The sequence below is a fragment of the Monopterus albus genome, unplaced genomic scaffold (assembly GCF_001952655.1).
Source record: "Monopterus albus unplaced genomic scaffold, M_albus_1.0 scaffold67.1, whole genome shotgun sequence".
Lineage (NCBI taxonomy): Eukaryota > Metazoa > Chordata > Actinopteri > Synbranchiformes > Synbranchidae > Monopterus > Monopterus albus.
This window is the reverse complement of record NW_018127947.1, coordinates 936,486-959,490: the sequence shown is the minus strand read 5'-3', so window position 1 is coordinate 959,490 and position 23,005 is coordinate 936,486. Positions and strand designations below refer to the sequence as shown.

General features: G+C 44.3%; 1 protein-coding gene across 1 annotated transcript in view; it reads left to right on the top strand.

Annotated features, from left to right (window-relative positions):
* Nucleotides 1-369: 369 nt before the first annotated feature.
* The window catches only part of LOC109962721 (uncharacterized), a 54,819-nt gene continuing 32,183 nt past the window's right edge, over nt 370-23,005 (top strand). The window contains exons 1-9 of the mRNA XM_020604667.1: nt 370-729; nt 9,162-11,628; nt 12,476-12,593; nt 13,466-14,000; nt 14,255-14,722; nt 19,978-20,193; nt 20,891-20,971; nt 22,007-22,119; nt 22,600-22,658. Coding sequence (XP_020460323.1) covers nt 9,445-11,628; nt 12,476-12,593; nt 13,466-14,000; nt 14,255-14,722; nt 19,978-20,193; nt 20,891-20,971; nt 22,007-22,119; nt 22,600-22,658 — 3,774 coding nt within the window. The 5' untranslated portion in view covers nt 370-729; nt 9,162-9,444. The remainder of the gene's footprint in view (nt 730-9,161; nt 11,629-12,475; nt 12,594-13,465; nt 14,001-14,254; nt 14,723-19,977; nt 20,194-20,890; nt 20,972-22,006; nt 22,120-22,599; nt 22,659-23,005) is intronic.

Sequence of the window (23,005 nt, the reverse complement as noted above, 5' to 3'; positions counted from 1 at the left end):
TGACGTCCCTGTGTAGAATGGGGTTAGCCCAAAACAGATATAATGTACAGGCTGGTTCGGTTCAGGGTCTTTCATCTTTCATCTGCCTGCATGCAGTTTGGAGGTGCAAGATGCCTGAGCGCGTAATGCTAATTTTTACCTGTGTTCATGGAATAAATCAGCACTGTTTTGTAGTTACTTGGACTGTCTCGTCTCTCATAGTCAGTATGGTAAAAAGTACCGGATACAACAATAGGCTCATCTCCGTTTTGAATTGTAGTTGACCGCTGTCCTCCAGATGAACATATTTTGCCGTGTCTTGATAAAACAGCTCTGACCAACCTGAGCAGCTCCTACCTGCAGCTAATAAACTGGTGCTGATGAGGCTGGTGAGGCGGCAGAAACTGGGCATGCCCAGCTCGTCCCGGTGCGGAGGGCGGGGGAGAGGAGGCTGCACAGGAGAGACGGAGCAAGACGCTGGAAGAGTTGAGATTTCTTTGAGGTGTAAAAACACGACGAGGAGCTGTCAGTTTTACAACACCACGTCTGTTTCCACGTGACGTTAAACGCACCGTCTCCGTCGCTTCCACATCCTCTCAGGACACACACACACACACAAACCAGGAGCGGAGGAAGCGGATCAGTGCGGACCGCAGTGGGCTGCAGCAGACGGCAATGCAACATCTCATCGTCTCAGGCACTGGGTAAACAAACGCTGCTGCTGCTCCACAGACAGCATCAGGTTTTCTGGTGAGTCGACCGCCTTCGTGTGATTGAAGGAATGAGCTCGGTGGGTTGTCAGCTTCAGCTCGCAGCGTTTTCAACGTCGCTGGCTCGGTTGCATGCAGTAACAACTTGAGCCACGTTCAGCACAGTGAACGCACTGCATCGCACCCAGCCGGACCTGTAGGATACAGAGAAAGGTCATACACCTCTCTGATGCATCTGCGCTGCCTGAGTCAAGTTGTGCCCTTAGAGAGTCTTACCTAGAGATGAGTGTATACGTGAGAGGGTTTCAGATAACTTTGTCTGTACCTGAACACGCTCAGGTGGACGCAGAGCTCTTGTATTTTGGTGACATGTTGTATCAGATGATCAAATGAGATGAATTGTTATGTTATTTCTGATCATTTAACATTGAATGAAAGCAGCAAAAAGTGATATCCATCATTTCTATCCATCCATAGACTTTTCTGCTGCAGTACTGATAGATTAGCTGACCAAAATAAAACAAAAACTTGATTTGCAATCGTTTTAAGCATTAATGTAAAAATGTTTCTAAAATATTAACATCTTCTGGATGTCCAACTCTTTTGTGATAATAAGCTAAATATTTTGGGGGTTTGCGCAAAGCATTTCTGATAAACATTTTTAATTGTTTCATGACATTTTTTTAGACCAAACAAACCATTAATCAGTAGAGAAAAGAGAATGTAATCAGTAGAATGAAAGTAATCATCACTTGTAGCTCTACTTAATGAAATCATCCATTAGTTTTTTCTCAAAACATCCTTGGATATTTGACAGGAACAGATTAGGCTGTACGCACATGTGTGCTCTTGGTGATAAAGTGCACTGCAGAGAGGACAGAGCTGCATGACCAGTAGAAGACTCTGTGTGGTGTCCCCTTCATCAGCCCAGCAGCAAAACACAGACAGACTCAGAGACCAGCTGGTGAACATGGTTGGATCATTTAGCAGCCAAAGAGTCAGCTCAGGAGGTGGTGGAGACCAAACATGAAGCTAAAAAGATATTCATCAGGTGGACACAGGAACCACTACATGGGTGGGACTTAGACACAAGGAAACAACGCAGGTGAGGAAACACTGGTGCTTATACGAGACTTGGGATATACCCACAGATGCCTTGGTGGCCAGGGTGACAGAGTTTGGGTTCCTGTCAGTTCTTATTGAAAGATTCAGGTGACCACCCCTTTCTGTAGTCTCATGTTGTTGAGGGTGCTGAGGATGGTCTTCCCATGTCTGTTTTTATTTCATCCTACACGCCGTGCTCCTTCTCACATGGTTACTGCCTCCATGTTTTTCATCATTTGTACACAGTTTGTTCTTTTTGCTTCAAAGAACAACCTGTTTTTGCTTTTGTTTCAAGTCAGTGTAGCTGTAATGGAAATCTGAATGTGGTGTATATTCTGATCACAGTGTCCAGAGCTGAAGGCTAAGAATACGTTTTGGAGGTGTGTTAGTGGGAGTTTTTAGGAGGTGAGAGTGCTGGCAATGAAAAGGGCCTTTTAGCATTTGGATAGGCGCGAACTCGTGTGATGATGGTGATCATTTGCATTTTACAATCCTGCTGTGCTTCCCTAGAATGAGTGGTCATCTGCTGCTAGCTGCTCCAATCTTTGAGGCTTTTTCTGTCTGTTGGCTGCGGTGCAGATGGAGCGCTTTGCAGTGGCTTGGATCATGTGTGATTAATGCAGCACGAATCTGCTGTCGAGGCGCGTCCTCCTTTTTACATGCTGAAACACCTTCTGGTTTTGTCATGCTGCTCACTCGCTTACAGTGCAGGATGATTATGAGGATACAGCCTTCGTCTTGGCTCTTTGCTAACGTTTCATTGCCAGTAATTGGTTTTCCCCTAAGGCCCTGCTGAAGCGTCCAGCAGCAAGCGATATCACAGTTTATCTCATTTCAAGGGGTTTCACTGAGGAGCAGATTGTGGGCCATGTCTACTTTGCTCTTACCACCTTCACTGTAGAGATTCAGCAAATGTGACTGAGGAAAAACAGTAATGACAAACATGTTTTATACGTTGCATGCAGTAAAGAAATTACAGACCTTAACTGTGTGTCTTTATGCCTCCGTGCTAGTGCAGACACCAGAGCTCGGCTCCTCGTATCGGCCTGGGGTCCTATGCTTACAGCTGATGTCACACATTAAGATTGGCTGGACAATGGAAAGAGCAAGATGATGCTGATGATGGCTGCACAACGTCAGAAAGTGTGTGATCATTGGTGCACAGATGCCAACTGTGTGATTACAGTCACTGTAAACTTTGCACTAGTGTCTCACATCAAACATTACCCAGACAAGTCTAGCTACCTCCTCACATCAGTGTTGTGTTTGTAACGTTGATGTGAGAAATTAGTAGCCGTTCTTAGTGCAAAGTTTACAGTGAGGGTAATCCATGAATGTATTAGAGATTTATTAATAGTTTTATTAGCTGCTATTAGATATTTCCTTAAAACATCCACAGTGGATTTGCACAATGAACTGATTAGATTTTGGTGGTCAGAATTCCAAGGTCAAGATCACTGTGACTTGTTTGGCGTAGGCACACAACAGTTAGTGTGGTAATTTGTGTTGTAGGATTAGGCTGTTGCTTTGCGATGGAGCGTTAGCAGTTTGGTTTGGCTGTGTCTTTGCTATTAGGGAATGGTGAGAATAATGAAACATATTTGCAGTTAGTGTTTAAGACATGAACTGAAGATGATGCGGTATGTGCACCATGTAACTTGACAGCACTGTCAATTAACCTTAAAAAAAACTGCTTTTTGTTCAGTTTTTTTCTGATGTTTCTGAACCTGTGTTATGTAATAATTTGATTTCATCATTACTCTTTTTATTCTCTGTTATTCTGTCCTATAGAACAAAGTGCTTCATGTGTGAAACATTTCACTTGTGAAATGTCTAAAACACGTGCAAAATTTTATGGGCAACATATTTAGTATTAGTATTTAGTATTTTGATATCTGTACTTGGAAAAATATGCAGCATATCCCTGGGAGACTTTATCACGTAAAAATCCTGAAAGCCACAGGTTTAAATGTGAATTTGTGCTACAGCTGTTTGTTTCTAATGTAGTGACCAGCTCGACTTCCTCACTTCTCCATCTTGTTATTAACCAGTGAACAGTTTGGGAGGAGGGGTTCACACATGCTTGACATGTTGCCGCCCTGCAGACCAGACCACATGTCTTTAATTTTGGACTGTAACCCAGATGGAGAGGGGTCCAGACTACACAGCCACCTCCCTCTCGGGCATGTTCCTTCCCTACAGCACCTGCCATACCCGTATTGATAACTACTCCACACTGACTCAGCATGTACAGTACGTGAAAGGCAGAGGGAAGGAGGCAGGGCTAAGTGATGTGAGTGTGCTAATTGGTTGAGAATGAGCATTGATGGCCGGGGGAGGGAGGGAGGAAGACTGTGCTGGTCAGACAGGTCTGCACTGACTGCTCTGCTGGAGAGGAGGAAGGAAGGAGGCAGAGATGAGAGGGAAGGAAGGAGGAGTAACAGAAAGGATGAGACAAAATAAACCACGTGGGAGGTGTAAATCCTGTATGGATGAAGCGGCTATGAGAGGGGGAGAGGTGAGTGTGAGACTGAGATGGGAGGAGGGGAGGAAAGATGTTCTGTTTGTGTGTACCTGTTAGTGCCTCTGCGCTGACAGCTCAGGGTCGATCAGGATAAACAACCACTGAGGTCGCTGTAGCTCTGCACGATGATACACATGCTCCAGATGTGCATGAGATGACTGAATAGGTGACTAAAGGACAGAAGAAAGTGGGGCTCATCAATATATTGTGTGTTTGCGTGGGCAGGTGAGATTGTGAGCGTGAAGACATGAATGAGAGGATGTGTCAGGTGTGTGTGAAATGAAGGACTGCATATTTTAGTTTATTCAGTCTGTGTAGGCTTGTTGTTGATCCTTGTGACCGGCAACCGAGCCGCTGTAAACTTGGGCTGAGTGATCACTGTTGTATTAGGATCATTGCAACTCAAATAGCAAATATTTTAATAATCTTTTAATTGTTTCAGTCATGTTCAAACAAAAATAGCGATACAGTTCCAAGTTTGCCAGCCTCTCACATGAGCCATGAGCTGCAAGTGGCTGCTGATGGGCTGGGGAAAGGAAAGCATTTTGTAGTGTAGCCACCTGTAGATATACTCATGCAAACATCCATCCATCCATTATCCATACTGCTTATCCGGAAGAGGGTCATGGGGGCGCTGGAGCCAATCCCAGCTGACATTGGGTGAGAGGAGGGGTCCACCCTGGACAGGTCGCCAGTCTATCACAAGGCTGACATGTAGATAAGCAACCGCACACACTCACTCCTACAGGCAGTTTAGAGTCCCCAGTCAACCTAAGTTGCATGTCTTTGGACTCTGTGCGGCTCTTTCCCATGAATGTGTCTGCACCAAACTAAGAGGGTGAACACAGCTAAGCAGCAGCATTGTCAGTGGCAATGTTAGCATGCTGATGCTAGCATTTTGGCCAAATTACCCTTGTGTCCGAGTACAGTCTCAGAGCTGCTGGTGTGGCTGCAGTCTTGTCTTAGCGTGGGTAGTTCTGAGGAAAAGACAAACATGTTGTGGAAACACTTGTACAGCTTTATAATAGACAAGGATCAGCTGCATAGCAGACAACATAGTTCCATTTAGGTCAGTAAAGAAAAATGTGATCTATCTTGTTCTGCCCTTCTTTATTCAGTAAGTCAAGGTAGTGAGTGCAGGAGTTGTGTAGGCAGCGAGGTCATAGCTAGTGTGCCTCTGATAAATGTCTCTCCCTGCTCTTCTCCACCAACAAGCCTCTCTGCATCTTCCCTCTCACACACTTTTTGTTCTTCTGCATGAGTCAGAGACCCCATCTCTTTTGTCTGAGTGTGCCTTTGAAGGCAACGTCTGAAAAGAGAGAGAGGAAAGCTGGAGAGCGAGACAGCCTTGTGACAAACGCACAACGTCATGCTTCTATATAACAGCTCTTTAATCACAGCTTGGTTTGTCATGTTTCAGTACAGTGTGAGTTGAGGTTCCCTGAGGTTGAGTAGTGCATTGTGGGTGTGACATTGAGCCCTCATTCGTTTCTCTGGAACGGCCATGTGATGTAACCTACTTTAATATTGGATATGAAGAAATCAATAGTATCTTCGATCAGTGAGGCTGGGTGGCTCGTGTTGCTGTGTGAGTTTCCCTGAATAACCCTTGTCGCCCTTAAATTATACACAAACACTCATAGTCTGCCCAATACCTAAACTTCACAACCTGTCATGTTGCAGAAATGATAGCTGCTAGTGCACGGTGCCAGCAGGCTGAGAGCTAATATTAGCACGAGGCCCCCTCCACACTCCACCACCAGTCCCACCACCCAGGGAGCTAATATTAGAGCTACAGTTTAATTACCTGGGTGATTTGACTCGCCACTACCCGATGGAGTTTATACTGTACATACTGTATGTGTGATTCCCTGTGTATCTGTGTGTCCTTGTGTTAGCACTGTGACCTCAGAGGACAACAAGAAGATGAGTCATCAGTGCTGAGCTGCTGGGCCTTTTTGTTTATCAAAGTGTGACTAGCTGCTGCTTAAGCCTTTCACATCTCGTCCTTCAGTTACACCCTTTGCATCTTTTTATTCCCAAGGTTTATTCATTGAGTATATTTTCCTGTTATCCCAACCTAATGCACCAAGCTGACAAAAGGCGCACACATAAATGAAGGATCAGAGGAAAGGACATCTCATGTCAGTTAAAACATGTTCCCTCATCTCTCTCTCCTCGAAGTTTGTCTTTGCATCTTTTCCTTGTGCCTTATGTGGGTGGGACTAAGACACAAGGAAAAGATGCAAGTGAAGGAAACACAGATGCAATTAGAGGAATTGGGATTCACCTTGTGGGGAGAAGGGAACTGAGGAAACACAGATGTTCTTTCTTCCAATCCTTTATGTGAAGCGTCCAGTCACAAACTGATTTCCAACAAAGAGGCAAGTCAATCCATAATGGACTTCTGTGGAGGATTCACTCGTGTATCCTCGGTTACAGCTCCTATCTCCAATGTAGAAAATACAGAAACAAACAAACAACTGTACTGATCAAGAAGGTGTCTGAACGTTTTACTGGCTCGGTGTGAATGTCAAGTAAATGCAGCACAGTCAAAATGTATATGGAGTTGCTCAAAGTAACTGTAGTTGAGTACCTGAGCTAGTGCACTTCTGCCACTGCTGCACTCATTTTAATATGAGCATCTACACTTGGTAAATACTGTAGTATGTTAATGGAGTGCAGACAGGTTTCCATGTTAATTAATGTGCAGATTTAGCTAACTCATTGTTCTATAAATCAGGCAGCATGTGGCAGGTGGTGAGTGGTAATGGTCTGTTTGTGTTGTAACTCCTGTCACAGCAGTGATGGGCCATCTGAGCTGGTGCCAAGTTGGACAGATGTCAGAAAAGTGAAGGGAATCACTGCAGCACCCAGGATGTGAGATTAGAGTGTGGATCAGGGATTGTGGCTACATCTCTGTCAAATGGAAATATTTAACGTGTCTTGTGTACCACTTATTGCACATTTCTGCTCAAAACGTCAGCCTGATATTTGGTATATTCAGAAACTCTTACAATTTTAATCACTATAGATGCTATTTTGTAATTTAGATGAACAGTCACTCTAAGCTTTCTGGCTGCAGAAGAAGAGGGTTGCGTTTGACAGTTGTGTTGGTGCTTCCTGTAACTCTACACTCCCATCAGTTCAGCTGACTGCCAGCACAGCTCTCTCCCTCACAGAAACACCTCCCTCATCCCGCTTTCCTTTCACCCTATCTCATTTCAAAAAGCTGTTCTGTGCTCAGGAAACAAAACTGCACCAGTAAATAAATGAAGAACTGCCTTGTACGTAGTGTGGCGCCTACATCAGGTGCTCAGTGCAACATGCACAGAACTCCAGCTTCAGGAGAGGCCAGAGTCCACCTACTGCTTTGTATCTGTGAATGAAGCATCACACATGCAGAAGAGTTTTTACCTTGCAATCCCTATAAGGTAGAATGGCAGCTACAGCGATACCTTCTAGATTGCACAGCCTTTTTTGGCATCTGATAACCTTCAGACTCAAGGAGCTGCTGCTCAAACTGAATATCCTGGGCTGTGTTTCATCCTCTCACAGGTATGGGAAACAACATGCCCACACAAGTGCAGTCCTTTGCATTTTTGCTATTTTGCTTAAGTGGTCATTTGGACAAAAATCAAACTTAGGTCTGTGGCTTCATCTCTTGGCCAGCTCTGTCACATTTCTAATGTAGCCAAGGAGCCACGTCATCTTCCTCACACCTTTATAGACAATGGGACCCCATGGAGCCACCAACAACTGGACAAAGGCCTCTTTGTGAATGGTGTAGCTGTGGGAACAGTAGCTCTGAGGTGTTAAATGACAAAAAGATAGTGTGTGACAAGTGGAGAGGTAGTAAAGGTTGTTTGGTAATTGGAGAAAAAGAGAAACATTTTATTGCATTTTAAATTTAGCTAAAGTTTAAGTAAATGGCTCATTTTGAATCTAAGGTTCCAAATTTCAAAAAACAAATGCAAATCCATGCAGAGATGCTGGGTACAGTAATGAGGAGAATTTGTTAGATTGAAACATCATTGGGGGTCAAGGGGGAAAAGTTACTCACCTTGTGTGCCAACACAACACACAGTTTCTCTCCCACTGTTAACATAAGGCAAGTCCAATCTGTCGCTGCTGGCAGCAGTCTGGAGTTTATCGTCCTTGTTTGAGTGACATTTTGTTGTCTGCGTCATCACTGGTGTGGAAGTCGAGTAGCCACCAAGGGATTTAGCTCAACGAGGAAGAAGTGGCTCAGGTGCAGGATTAAACTCGGAAGACATTTCTGGGGTAAGAGTTTGGCGAGGTTTGACAGATATGGGTTGGTACTGATTTGAATATATCCTTGGTGTCACTGCAGCACCAGTGTCACAGCGATTCTTAAAATAAAATCTGATTTTCCATTTGAGCCTGTGTATCCTCTTACACTCAGTAAACCACACTCAGTTCCTGCCATAGGTTTATTTCTGAATGCTGAGCGTTGTTTTGTTCAGAGTTTAGATCCAGCTCTGTCACCAGGTCTTATCAGTGTTTAGTCAAAGAGCAGAGGAGGAAGTGAGGCGCAATGTTCTGCTTCGTCTTCCAGCAGGATGAAAGTGTTCCCTCAAGTTCTCCCTGACACCTTGTAACTGTTACACACCTGCTACAGTACAAATCCTAAAGGCAGGAGTCAGTCAGACACACAAGACTGACACTAAGAAAAATTCTAATTATGATCAAAAAGAAGTAGCTTGTATGTCAATCTAATTTCAGCAGTGCCACCAGAGAAATGAGAAGGGTTTCATCTGAATGTATTAAGAGAAATGTTTGGATATAAAAAACTAAGAACTCCTCCTTTCTTCCATTCACAGGATGAAGGATAGGGAGCTGTTGGAGGTGTCCCTTGGGCATGTTTGTCCTCTGGCCGTTCAGCCTGTGTCTGGGCTCTGCACACAGATGCTCTGGGAGGGAGAAGAAAGACCAATTAAAAATAAACTGACATACACCACCAGCAAAAGAACAGAAAACAAACCAACAAATTAAAAAAAAGGACAAAGAAGAAGCTCTCTTTGTTTGTGTCTCTTTCAGCCTGTTTGACCCTCTTTCTGCTCCATTTCGATTTTTCTGTCCTCATTACCTGCCAACGGGGGGGTCATGTCCCATTCTGGAAAAGTCCTTCGTCTCTATGTGGAAGTGAGGTCTGCCCCAGATCAGAATGGAGGGAAAGGGGCATTTGGAGAAAAGGAAGAAGAGGTTGCCCCGGGGCATTCAGTTCAGGACAGTCCTGCTGAGCTCCTGTCTCAGCTGGCAAGCCAGACGACCTGCCAGACTGTCAGTAAGTCTGCAGCTCAACATCTGGTTCAGGACTGCACACACAGCCAGTCTCCATCTCAAAACACCGTTAGCTCTCAGCTCCAGCAAGCCAGCCACTCTCCACCAGTGCCCTCTTCTGAAAAGATCACTGCCCCTTGCACATCTCCCAGCTGCCGAAGGTTTAATGAGGGAGACGTCAGCAACGGGAAGCGGTCTGTGGTCACCTTCAGTTATATTGAGAAGTCGAATGTGAAGACTGTGGGAAGTCCACGCAACTCTGTGTGCGAAAGAGCCACCAAAGAGGAAGGATTAACCCCGTCCTGCTTTCAAAAACGCCTCAGCGACCCAGTTTGGTTCGGGAGTCCCAATTCATCGTGCGGTTCCAGTCCCAAGCTGACTTTCCAGTCACCAGGAAGTCACCAGCAGATTTTCTCCTCCAGCCTTCGACATCCATCCCTAGACCCTATCGGCCGGGCAGCTACTCAGAGGGCTGTGGAGGAGTTTGGCTCCCCTTTGTTGAGGATTAAACTAGCCCATGCACTTGAGGACATGTCTTTCTCACACTATAACCAGCACCCACGCTGTCAGTCCTGGGCTGGGTCTCCTGTTCACCATCAGAAAATCAGCATAAACCCTAAAGATCATGTCACAGAGAGGAGCCAGGCAATTTGTGGGCTGCCTCGGAGTCCAGCGTCAGACCAGCTATCCTTCCAGTCCAGGCACTCTTCTAACTCCAGGCTAGGCTCCTGTGTGGAGTCCCATAGTCCTCGCTGGTCAGGAGAGGACAAACCTGTTGCAGAAAGCCCATCCACCAAAAAACATGTTCACAGGGCTTGTAACAGGAGCACTTCACCACAGGGAGCAGTCCTCCATATTGGCAATAACATAATCGAGGGCCTGAACCAGTTAAGTGACAGCAAATCCTCCTCTCCAGCTCATAGCCCTGAAGCTGCCCACAGGCTGGGACAGGAGGCCACCAAAGGATCTTCTGTTTTCATAGAGGCAAAGAGGTCCTCATTGCACAATGCTTTAAGTGAGCTTTCAAGCAGCTCAAACCCTGGAGAATCCCACAGTTCAGTTCCCAGTGCACAACAGTATAAGCAGACTCTTAAGATGAACATCCCTTTAAACGAGCAACACATGCCAACAGCTGACAACACAGACTCTCACCAGCCTGAAAAGTCTATCTTACCGTCCCATTCACACAAAACAAACTCCCTTACTAATTCTGACACACACCAGGAGGACTGCATTCAGAAATCCCTGCAGCAGTGCTCAATACTGTCAGCAGCTCGGAGTTCCCCCGCCCTTCCCTCACGTGTCCTCCGTCCCACTCATCCACCCAATGAGTTCAGCTCTCCCTTGAGGGACCCCAGGCTATCCCAGTCTGAGCTCCGAGCACTGGATACTCCCACCTTGCATCGGCGTCAGCCCCCACAGTACACCGGAGGCTCTTGGCACCCGAGCCTAGATGGGAGAGGAGACCTGAGCTGTTTAGAGAAAGGGGACTGTGCCGAGCTTGCTCGTAGGCTCTTCATCAATCAGAGAGTTGAGGAGGCACCCATTAGCTGGACGTCCAGGCAGCATTGGGGGATTCATGTGGAGAGCAGCCCAAGACCAAGCCTTGGGACTGGAACTGGGTCCAACAATGAGCAGACTGCTGATCATCAATCCAGTCACCATCCCAAGCCACTCAGCCCCACAGCCCAACAGAAACGGGCTGAGCTGAGGAGGAGAGAGATCCTGTTGCTGGGACCAGTGGTGCTGGACTCTCCAGAGGAGGACGAGGGTTGTGATGAGGAAGAACAGGGAAACGAGATGGAAGAATATGGGGCAGGCCAGCAGCCGCCCCCGCAAAGGGGTGAGGAAGGGGAGGCAGAGCAGAATGGAGCCATGGTAGGGTCGTCCTCACGGAGCTCCAGTGGGGTGACGGGCAGTCTGGGAGACAGGGACTGTGTGTCCCCAGAGAACAGTCAGTCCAGTCACCACAGCAATGAGACTGGGGTGGCCACCTCAGGAATACAGGTGAGTACTGGGCAAACCCACACTGCTACATATTACACTGTTGTGATGATTATAAAACTGCCTTATAAAGATGTTAAGTTTAAGGCACATGTGGCAAACTCAAGGCCCGCCGGATCATTTTATGTGGCCCTCTAAAGATTAAAATGCATATGGTTGTCTTAAAATAAAAGTCTATACTAATTGAAAAATGTACACTGACCATAAACTACATCTCCCACAATGCATGTCGATTTCGGGACCCACGAAGTACTGGCATCCCGCCACTAGATGGCAGTATTTTGCCTATTGAATTTAATTAGCAACTTTCTGACAAGTGGAAATGAGAAATACCAACAGTTAATCCCAAAATTTCCAAGAAGAGAAACGTTGATGCAGAAGGAAGGCAATTTAACGAAAGGTGGTAAAGCGAATATGTGTTTCTACTTCGAAGGGGAAACCCATGTCTTTTGTGTCACGAGGCGGTGTTGGTGGTGAAGGAGTACAATATGCGTAGGCATTTTGAGAGCAAACACGGAGCTAAGTATGCTAATTGTAGCCTCCAAGAAAAACAAATTGTCTAAGAATTAAAATACAGACTGCAGTTGCAGCAGGAAGTGTTCAAAAAAGCTACAGCAAAAAAAAAAAAAAAATTAAAAAAATTATGCCAATGTTGAGGAAGAAAAATTGAATTGAATTTTTCAAACTTAATTTATTGTGGAAAAAGTTGTGGCAGTCTGTTCAAATTCATATTTCTGGTTAAATCATTGTCAGATTTAGACTGCTCAATAAATGTCAATCCTGTTTGACTGTGATGTAATGTTCGGCCCCTTGTGTGATTGACCTGATCTACTTTGTTTTTATGGTTCAGACGGACAGTGGCAGTGCAGCGCCCGTACCCTCACTCCACTGTCAGAGGATAGCACGTGCCAAGTGGGCGTTTTTATTCGGGACCCCTGCTGAGGAAGCTGCTGGCAGGGGGGAGAAAAGTGAGTGCACGTCAGTGCCATATACTGCCCATGATCTTCTCTGTTACACCATACCTTCTTCATTCTTCACAAGTGAATATTCCCTTGAGATCTGCTTGTCAGCATGACTATAGGTGATTTATGGCAACATATTCAGATTTAATTATATACTTTAATATTGTTGGGTATCATTTGAAATTTATTATACCAGAGTCTTGATACCAGACCAGCAGCAATATTAATTTTCTTTACAAAAAACCTTAATGTTAAATGTTGTTTCAGCACAAGCAGCCAGACAACAACGAACATGAAATAAAAGGCAGCCTAAATCCAGTAGGGATGGGCAATAGTTTTCGAATATTGGAATAGTCATTAAAGTAAAAAAAAGTAATATTTCATGTGACTATGGAGCTTTCTTTAAAGAGGCAGTGAATATCAAATAGCATTTTAGTTTGAAATGCACATCCCTATTATCCAGAGCCTGGTACAGTATATTGTATTTCTCTTTGTGTCCCAAAACTACTAAAACAGTTGTGAGCCACACTGTTGCACTGAGTAACATGTTCCTTCATCACCATGAACACACACTGTTGTTTATTTTGACTCAATCCCATATACCATGTCCACAAATACTGACTGCATAGAATGTGGATTAATCTGCCAGTGAAAATAGTCCACAACAAATGCACTCTTTAGTCCTCTTTTGAGTAGCACGACAGTGTCCAGGTGTATTTGTGACTATGTAATGTAGGACACTGGGCTACCTATTAGATGAAGGAAGTGATCTAAGTATGTTTTCTGTGTGGTTAGAACAGGGAATTACCAAATATAGTTGTATTATTAGTCACATTTTTCAAATTATTGAGGTAAAATTTCATGTTCTATCTCTGCAGATTCTCTAGAAGCCTCCACAGCCCCTCCTAGTGGTAACTCCAGCGAGTCTCCCACCCCAACTCCTCCCTCCTCCCTGCCTCTGCTTTCTGCCAATCATGAGGTGCAGCATGTGGAGGTAGAGCTGGTGACCCCTCCCCCGGCCATTATCGGGACATCACCCAAAACCGGCATCATTCGCCGGACGTTGAAGTATTCAGAAACCGACCTGGATGCTGTCCCGCTTCGTTGCTACCGTGAGACAGACATAGATGAGGTGCTGCTGGCTGAGCAGGATGATGCCGACTCTGCATTTGGGAGTAACCGCAGTGTGCAGGGCACGTCAGGGACAGGCAGCAGCCCTCTGGGAGGTCTGGCTTTTGGGAGGACAGATGTGGAGGAAGTAGAGGAGAGGAGAGGGGGAGAGGAGGAGGAAGAAGAGGAGGAGGACGATGAAGAAATGGTGAGCTGGGCCAGTGTGAGGATGCAAGGGGACAGCAGGAAGCAGCAGTATGCAGCTCAGGAGGAGCCAGAGGTGTTTGGGCACCTCCTGAAGAGGTGAACACACACTCAGAGTGCAACATCGCGTGGTGGAGCAGGATTTTTCCCTGACCCATATTTTGATCTGAATTTGGATCTCACCTAAACATGATTGGTGGTGTTTCTGCATTAAATACACACATGTACAACACACAACAGCTACAGGTTGACTGTCTTATTAGAAGTATAGTTGAAGCACCTTTCTCTAGATCTTTTCTTTATAAACACAGCTGTGTTGTTGCAGTGTTACTAAAACCTCCCTCTCTGTCCAGACCAATGGAAACGTTTTTCGACAACCACCACCCAGCCCTGAAATCCCCCATCTTAGTCTCGGGTCCTCGCTGTGCTACAGAAGACACCTTCAGCCGCCACTTTGAGTGCATCATGGAGTCTCACCGAGCCAAAGGGACGTCGTACAACAGCCTGGACAGTGAGGAGCTGCTGACCTCCAGCACCCAAACTGTCCTGACCTTTGATCTGCCCACACTGACCCCTGCCATCCACGGGCCAATCTGCCAGAGCGCCAGGCAGATAGTCCAGCTCAGCTTTGCTCCACTGGCACACGATGAGAGGCCCAGTCTCTCTGATTCGATCTTAACTGTAACTGGGGACTCGGACGCCACCAGAGCCCCCTCCAGCGAGAGGCTGAGCAGCGGGTCAGATGATACACCGCCCAGAGGACGACAGTGTGCACAGCTGGGGAGCAGCTGGGACAGCAACCCCTCTTTCTCTTTAATAAGGTGAGTTAGAATGTCAGCTTGTCAGCCATCAACTTTTGGTAGGAACATGTTAGGAAACCGTTGCCTGTTTACATTTGGACTCTGGCCAAGTGTGCACTGGGTCCAGTATTCACTTTTCTTGTAGTTCTGAAATATTTTGCTTTTTCCTGCTAAATGTCCAGTGTGTTCACGGACTAGTTGCTAACTTTTCCTGTAGATTTATCAGAGGTCTTTCACTTAACAGCTTCCTACTGCTGCTGGAAATGCTATCAGTGAGAGTGTGAGTGAATAAAACTAGAGGCAGTGTACAGAGCAGTGCTGCAGTGATGTTCTGGAGCTGAGTAGCTTAGAGTGAAGGTCGCTATAAGGCTGCCTGTGGTCCCTCTGCTGTCTACCATTCAGGATGTGTGTGTCTGTCCATCTGTGTGTGTATGTTTGAGTGTGATCATGCATGTGTATCTGTAGGAGTTTGTTCCTGGGTGTATATGTGAAATGCATACTTTGTGTAGATATTTGTCTAGGTGTGTGTGCACAGGCAGGTGGCTGCCGCAGCAGTGAGGGCTTCACCTTGACTGTTAGAGGTCCAAAGACTTCATATAGACTCATCACTGATTCCCATTTGCAATGCAGGAGGCTTTATTTTATACCTAGAATACTTTGGCAGAGATCTGGGACAACATTCTGGCTAGCTGCTACTCAGGTGAGGTAGGCTGGCTGTGTAAATGTCACCCTAACCTAGGGGGACAGTACTGCAGAGGTGGAGTGACTGCACTGGGTCACCTTGTTGCATTGACCACTAGATGGCAGAAGAGGACAGCAGCCAGGTTACCAAGTGCTTTTCACTGAGGTGCTAAATTTCAGCATCAGAAACAAAGGTACAGCTGGGTGACAAGTGAAAGTAAAATCTGTCTCCTCTGTTGGAGTGAGGAAACATCATTCTTTCCAAGTAGATTCCTTTATTGTGTCCAACACTTTTTCTCAAGAAGCCATTCAGTGACCTAGAGCTACAAACATTAGGCAGTTCATTGATAGAAAATTAAGTGCCAAATATTGTGAAGCAACAGGGAAATAGAAATATTGTCACCAGCATGTTCTGGTTCCACCTTCCACCTTTAATGTGAGGAGCTGATGCTTTTCTTTGTCAGATGTGAGAATAAAATGAATATCTTTGATTGGACACAACAAGATGTGAAGATACTCTGGAAACCCCAAATGGGCTATTTTTGTAAGGGCTAGTTTGAGTTTTATACCTTCACAGTAAGGACATTTTGGCTTGCACACCTTCAGAGGGCTGTTTGGGGGTTAAGCCTTGGTTTTACATGGTTCAGCTTAGAACTAGGTTCAGCCTGGGGTCATGATAACTGTTGTGGATATGCATTTAGCTATGGTGGTTGAGGTTACAGTAAAACACTAGGGAATGCTTCGGTGAGTGTCTTCACAAAGCAGTATAAATGTCCATATTAGTCTTGTTGTGGGGACGTTAATTGTTTACACAGTACATTGCGCAGACTTGTTCTTTGTTTTAGGGACCAAAAAATGAGTCCACACAACGTAAATCGTTACATTTTTGTGTGACAGCTAAGGTTATCTTAAGGTTAAGGTATGGGTTAGACAAATAGGAAATCAGTATGTGTCTGTGTGTTTCTGTCCCAGAAAGAAAGCCAGCCTCAAGTTCCAGCTGATTAATGTAGAAATGCTTTGTTAAAGTTTAAAACTAGCTTTAAATCAGGTTCAGTCTATTGTCATGATTTTGTAATTTAATTACATTACATTTAAAAATAATCTCATACTTTAACTTTTAGCTTTTTCTCAACCTTCTGATTAAACTCTTCATATTTATAAAGAGGCCAAACCACACTGAGCGTGTAAAGGTAAATGCTTGGTCGTCACTGATCTTATTGAACTATTATCACTGTGCAATCTGAGACGACGAAACAAATATTTCTGAAGGCTTGTCCATACTGTGATAAAAGCTGGAATTTCACTCCACTAACCCCTCCTCCTCCTTCCTTCACATCACTCTTTTCAGATGATCTGTACAATGAGACAGTGGCTTATTGTGCAGAGCTGCCCTGTGGACTGAGAGCGGGTTCATTTACGAGAGGAAACTGTTAAAGCAGAGGCCGACTCTGGGAGTGCTCTCAGCACTGTGCTAGCTCTTGATAAGACAATGCTAACAGGTGGCCTCAACTAGAGCCTCAGGCTTTGTCGTATGATTACGAACGCTCGTGCAGGCCCTGATGAAGTGTGTGCTGTAAACAGACTACACATTGGCCTCGGGCATGAACAAAAGGCCACCTCTTCTCTCCCGTATGGTTATAGAGGAAACAGTTTAGAGGCACACACCCGGTGGATATCAAGTTTAAACATGATGTCGTTTATCTTTGTTTTCTCTGTTGGGGTGCTAAAAGACCCACATACTGACTGTGTGTAACTGGAGATGCAGAGAGAGAAATGAATGGAGGGTAGAAAATGAAAGAAGGGGGACTTTTAGGCAAGACACGCCAAGTTTCATGCCATGCTTTGAATCCAAGGTTAGTAGGGGACAGTGAGAGTTTACACAGTGGAACAGAGAGGGAGGAGTGAAAAGAGGGAACAGGAACAACAGCAAACAGACTCAGAGGCAAAAAGATAGGGAAGGAGAGGCACTGTAGGACAAACAGCTCTTTTACCTCGGGGAAAGGAGACTTGCTGTGAAGCTCAAATGACAGCAAACACAGATGGAGAGAGAGGAATGGAAGAAGAAAAACCCATGAAGCTTCAGTCAGACTCAAAACCGAGAAACAAATGTTCAAACCTGCGGGCCTCTTGGGGGTGAGGACAGGTATTCCTCTGCATTAGCTCCTGTTTCCTGGACTCGACTGAGATGTATTCAGGTTCTGAGACCAGGAGGAGAGGAGGGTACAGTCGGGCGAGCAGCCTGAGGCGAGGTGCCAGTCAGGGGACAGCAATGAGGCCACCCTCTGTCTTCTGCTGCCATGGTTCGTCTGCAGTCAGTGAGGAGAGGCATATGACAGTTAGGCAGACTTGCCACAGGTAGGTCCCTGCACAAGAACCTGTCTCACTTGTCTGTCGTGGTGAGAGGGTTTGAATATTACATTTGACTAGAAGGAAAATTCAAATGATCTTTGGATGTCAGGAGCTAGGCAGACTGAGTGTATGTGCTGTCTGTTCACTTACTTTTACAACAGATAGAGCAGATCTCATCTGGGGAAATGATGTGACTGTCGCTCTTGAACCCAAAGGCCTCTGTATTAAACCTGCCATACTGACTTGTCTTATTTTAGCAATGCTAAAGTGACACTGCTCTAGGGAGGTCAGTGCTACTCTGTCTGTGGGTCCATAATTTTAGTCCAGACTATAGTCTGTTTATAGGCAATTCATAGTTGTTCTCTGTGGGGGACATGACACTGTGGCCTTTATTTTAAACACCATGCGTGCAGTCTGTTTGTGTCCTAATGTCTTGGAAAGAGGACATCCTGAGCTTTCTAGTGCTGTCATACATATTGGTGTGTGGCCAGCAGATCACATGTTTTGTCTTTTTAAAATGGCAGCAATTGCAGCAAGCATCTTGTTTCTTCTGGGTCTCAGGAGGATAAACATATGGCCAGCACATCATATGAAGCCACAGTACTGAGAATACAGGTGCAGCCATCTTGCTTTTGTGATGCATTTTGCAACCAGATTGTAGCTGCAGTGTCCGGCCACCAATCAAGGCTGTCAATCATCTGAAATCTTTCCCTTTTTATTTTACCAATAGCTTTGCTCAAAAATTACATTTGTACACATTACAGTGTGATAATGTCTACCTAATGACAGAACTCTCCTTTGGGAGCAATGTATTTGATTTGTGTTTTTAATTTTTAGTTTGGCTCATGTCTCAACTGCTAACATGGAAGGGGCTGGTTTTATGACCTATACTGCAACTAGCCACCAGGGGGCAAACAACTTGTGGTGGGAGCTGTCGCATCTTCCATATTTATATAGTTTATGGTACAGAAACTGGTGATCCCCAGAAGATGAATCCTGATATGTCAGCTGTACTTTGTGTGTACTGCTAATTGGCAGATGTTAGCATGCTAACATTTTCTATTAAATGATGAACATTATGCCTGATAAACATCAACATGTAATGAGCACATTGTTGTTAGCATTTCCAGAGCAGGTAGCATGACTGTACACTCCTAGTCCTGTTCCACTGTGTACTCTGTGAAACCAGAGTTGATCCCTTGTCGGTTTGTTAACCAGTCATCTTGTGTTATCAATTACTGTTTGCGCTGGTGTGATTTTGCCTGACTCATGTACAGTAAAAGGATGTGTAAATGTGGGCAGCAAAGCCTTGGGACTGTGTGTTTTCTTGGCTTGTTCCTCGTGCTGAGAAAACCAAATGGGAGCTCAGCTTGTTCAGGAAGTGTTGCTGTGCCTTTCTTTTTGCTGTTGGACTGTGTGACCAGAACGGTCACACAGCTCATGACGACAGCAATCAATGTCAGCATCACGTCACATTCTAAATAAATGAAATCAGAAACCTGGTTTCAGTCAGAGGCCAGAAAAATAGCTCTCTTTTAGCTTAGTGTGACATACCATGCTTAAATTATAATCACAGATTAGTTCTGAATAAACTGAGCGTTTCTGAACTGGTTAATGCTTGGAAGGGACTTGATTAGGGAGTGATAATGAGAAAGCCAGGAAGCTGGCAAAAGAGATTTTCACTGTTGTTAATAAAGCCTGTAATCATGCCAAATGTGGGGTATGACTATATAAAGATTTGTATTCATTTAGTTGTGTCTGAAACTACATTAAGAATATATGCTTTGTTTACATATTTGCACTCATCCATGACTGTTGTCTGCACCTTTACTTTTCTCCTTCCACACTCCTCACCCACTCACTGTTCACCATGCCTGTTTTTAAGACTTATTCAATTTAACAGATATTCCTCCTCCTTTTAAGCTACTTTTTCTCGATGAACCTGCTGTTTTCATCCTCCCCTTAGATATGTTACTATCCTTGTCTTAGCCACAAATGTTTGTAAAATCAGTGCAGCATAATCAGATATTAGTATTATTAAATTATTGATTTACTGAAGTTATTAGTTGTGTTATTATAGCACCATCATTCTTTCTTCCTCTTTTTACTTTTTGTCCCTTTTCAATTATTTACAATCTCTGTTGATGGTTTTCTCTGTCTCTCTTTGACCCAGGGTTCATTTATTTTCTGTTTCTGTTTTTAATTCTTTCTACGGCCTCTCACCCCTCCTCCACCCGCCCTCTCAGCAGGGAGAAGGCCCGTCTGGCGACGGATTCGGAGCTGGACCAGGACCAGGACCTCAGTGACAGACTTGGTCTGAGCAGAAGCGACACCTTCACCAACGGCAGCCACCCAAACGCCAGCCACCGTGCCGATGTGGCAGCCGCCAAACGCCTCGCCAAACGTCTCTTCAACTTGGAAGGCTTCAGGACGTCCGACGTAGCACGCCACCTCAGCAAGAAGTGAGCCACCAAAGGGGGTTTTGTGTTGTGGGAAAACTTAAGTGTCTGAAATGTCACTTAAATGTATTCTCGTTTGAGCACATTGTAGTAACCACCTACCAACACCCAGGCACATGTAGTATTCATGGAGATGAATTTAAGATGTGGTCAAATAACCCAGTTACCACATACAATGCTCCATTATGTGGGATCGTATGTTTATTTAATCAGTGCTCATGCCATGTAGTTTCAAGAGCACATTCTGAAGTCTTCCATTGCAGTGCACTTCGATCAGTCTGTCAGCTGCTGACTTGTGCTGATGAGAGAATCTGGTTTCTTCACTTTCTGACAGATGCACCCTGGGAATCTCCTCGTTCTTTTTTTTCTTTTCTTTATGGCCCAAACTCAGGCCATTCGCTCAGCTAAGAAAACTGACATTTGAGCGTATGATTGACATAAGATAAAATACTTTGTCACTGTATAAAAAAGCATACAGTGAAATTTCAGTGTGTGTGTAAATAAATATGTATATTGCTCAAATGTGTTTCTCAGTTAACATATAGAGTATATTACACATACATGTTCACAAAGAGCTGTAGTCAGAAAGGTCTTTTGACATTTTGTGCTTTTATAATCACTGTCTGTTTTTGTCTCTTCTTCGTGTTCGTTATCTATTGCTATATTGCTTATATGTTACTTTATATCTGTCTGTCTACAGTAATGACTTTAGCCATATGGTGGCAGAAGAGTACCTGAGTTTCTTCAACTTCACTGGTCTCACCCTGGACCAAGCTTTACGGTGAGATCACACAGTGCACAGTATAGTTCCTGTGTAAAGTGAAGCCAAGATAGTAAAATATTCCTGCCAGTTTATACAAAACAGTACTATATAATTGTTTAATGTTAAATGTATGTTAGGCAAATCACCACCCATAGTCCAGAGACTTTGTATTTTCCAAATACATTCTTGACTGTTTACACGTTTAAGCTGTGACTGTGGTGCAGTCATTTGTGCTTCTTCTTCACCTGACATTAGTATTAACACAGAGGTGTGTATGATGGTGGCTTTGATTTGGAGCTGCACCTCCGATGTCTTAATGCTGTTAGTATGTAGGGGATGCTCTCCGCTGTTAAACACTGCCCTCTAGAGGGCAGCTCTGGCCTCATGTTAAGAGTGAAACGTACTGAGATCGTTTACTTACTACTGTAAATGTGGTATAGTACAATGTAAAATACTCTATTACAAGTAGATAAATCCTGCATTCACATATTTACTTAAATAAAAGTACAGATGTATAACATGCAAAATGTACTTAAGCTATTAAAACTACTCAGACTTCTGTCATGTTATATTACAGCATGTGTCAAGCTGTTTAACTATTTTATTTCTTTTTACGTAGTTCATTCTGGAAAAATCCATCAGATACGTAGCAAGTACAGCTGTCAGATAAACATAATGTAGTCAAGAGTATAGTATTTATCTCACTTATAGGGAAGTGGAAGTATAAAGTAGCATGACATTAACACATTTAAAGTACATGCGCCTCAAGATTGTACTGAACTACACTACATGAATAGTTGCAGCTAATTTGATTACATAACATTATAATTTATAATCTGTATTTGCTACAGCCTCAGTTTAAAATTGAGTAATAAGGTAAACACATAAATTATCTTAAACTGTAGCTTGTTTAAAATTGAAGGAAATTTTTTGTTCTGTGTATTTTTGAATAGCTATATTTTTAAAAACGTATCCATTGGACTGTGAGGACATTTTCCTCCTGTAACGGATGGAGCAGAAATGTGCTGACCGTCCCTGTGCTTGTGTCCGCAGGACTTTCCTCAGGCAGTTTGCCCTGATGGGGGAGACTCAGGAGAGGGAGAGGGTGCTGTCACACTTTTCTAGGCGTTACTTGGACTGCAACCCAAACGTCATGCCATCAGAGGGTGAGTACTGCAGAGAAGCATTCTCTTTGCCAGCAATGGAAAAAATAACTAAATAGCTGAACATTTAATACACCAGTAATGAGCTCTGACTCCAGTACTTCAGTGTAGGAATAGGTGTTATACAGAGCTGTTATACAGTACATTCACTGGTGGACAGTGACTGACACGTAAATACTATTGACTGAAGTGTTCAGTCAACTTTAGAGGCTGCATCGCATTATGCTGACAGATATTTCTATTTATCCACCTCATATATATTTATGATGGAACCACCACTCTATGTACAGACCAACAGCACCTCAAACTACATCCTACATGTTGACTTGACACCTCCCTAAAACAAAATACTGAAAGTGTAACATTTATGAGCAAAGTATCAGAGCTACTGCAGAGTTAAGTAATATAACAGCCAAAGTAGTTGTATAATTAAATGATGTGAGATTTAGCAGTGAAAGCTAACAGACTATTTTCATCCTGTAGACGCGGTCCACACTCTCACCTGTGCCCTAATGCTGCTGAACACTGATCTACACGGTCAAGTGAGTACAAACTAGTGTGCATCAGTGAGCCTGCAGTACATGTGTGGACATGTAAAAGAAACACACTGTGCAGTACAGCAGCTGTTGTAGATAAGTGTGCTCAGTTAGGCAAATTAGAAACAAAGAAAAGGCGTTTGGGAGCCTCATCAGCAGCTGATCTGGGTCTGCGGGTCGGCCTGCTGAGCTTCCTTCACTATGATTAATCCTCTACTTTTACAGCAAGAGTCTCGCTTTGCAGATCTGGGCCACTGGCGGCCCTCCTCTGTGATAATATGAGCTGTATTATTTGATTTGATTTGATTTATTCATTCAAGCATGTAAAACAGTTGATATGTCAACACATGTAA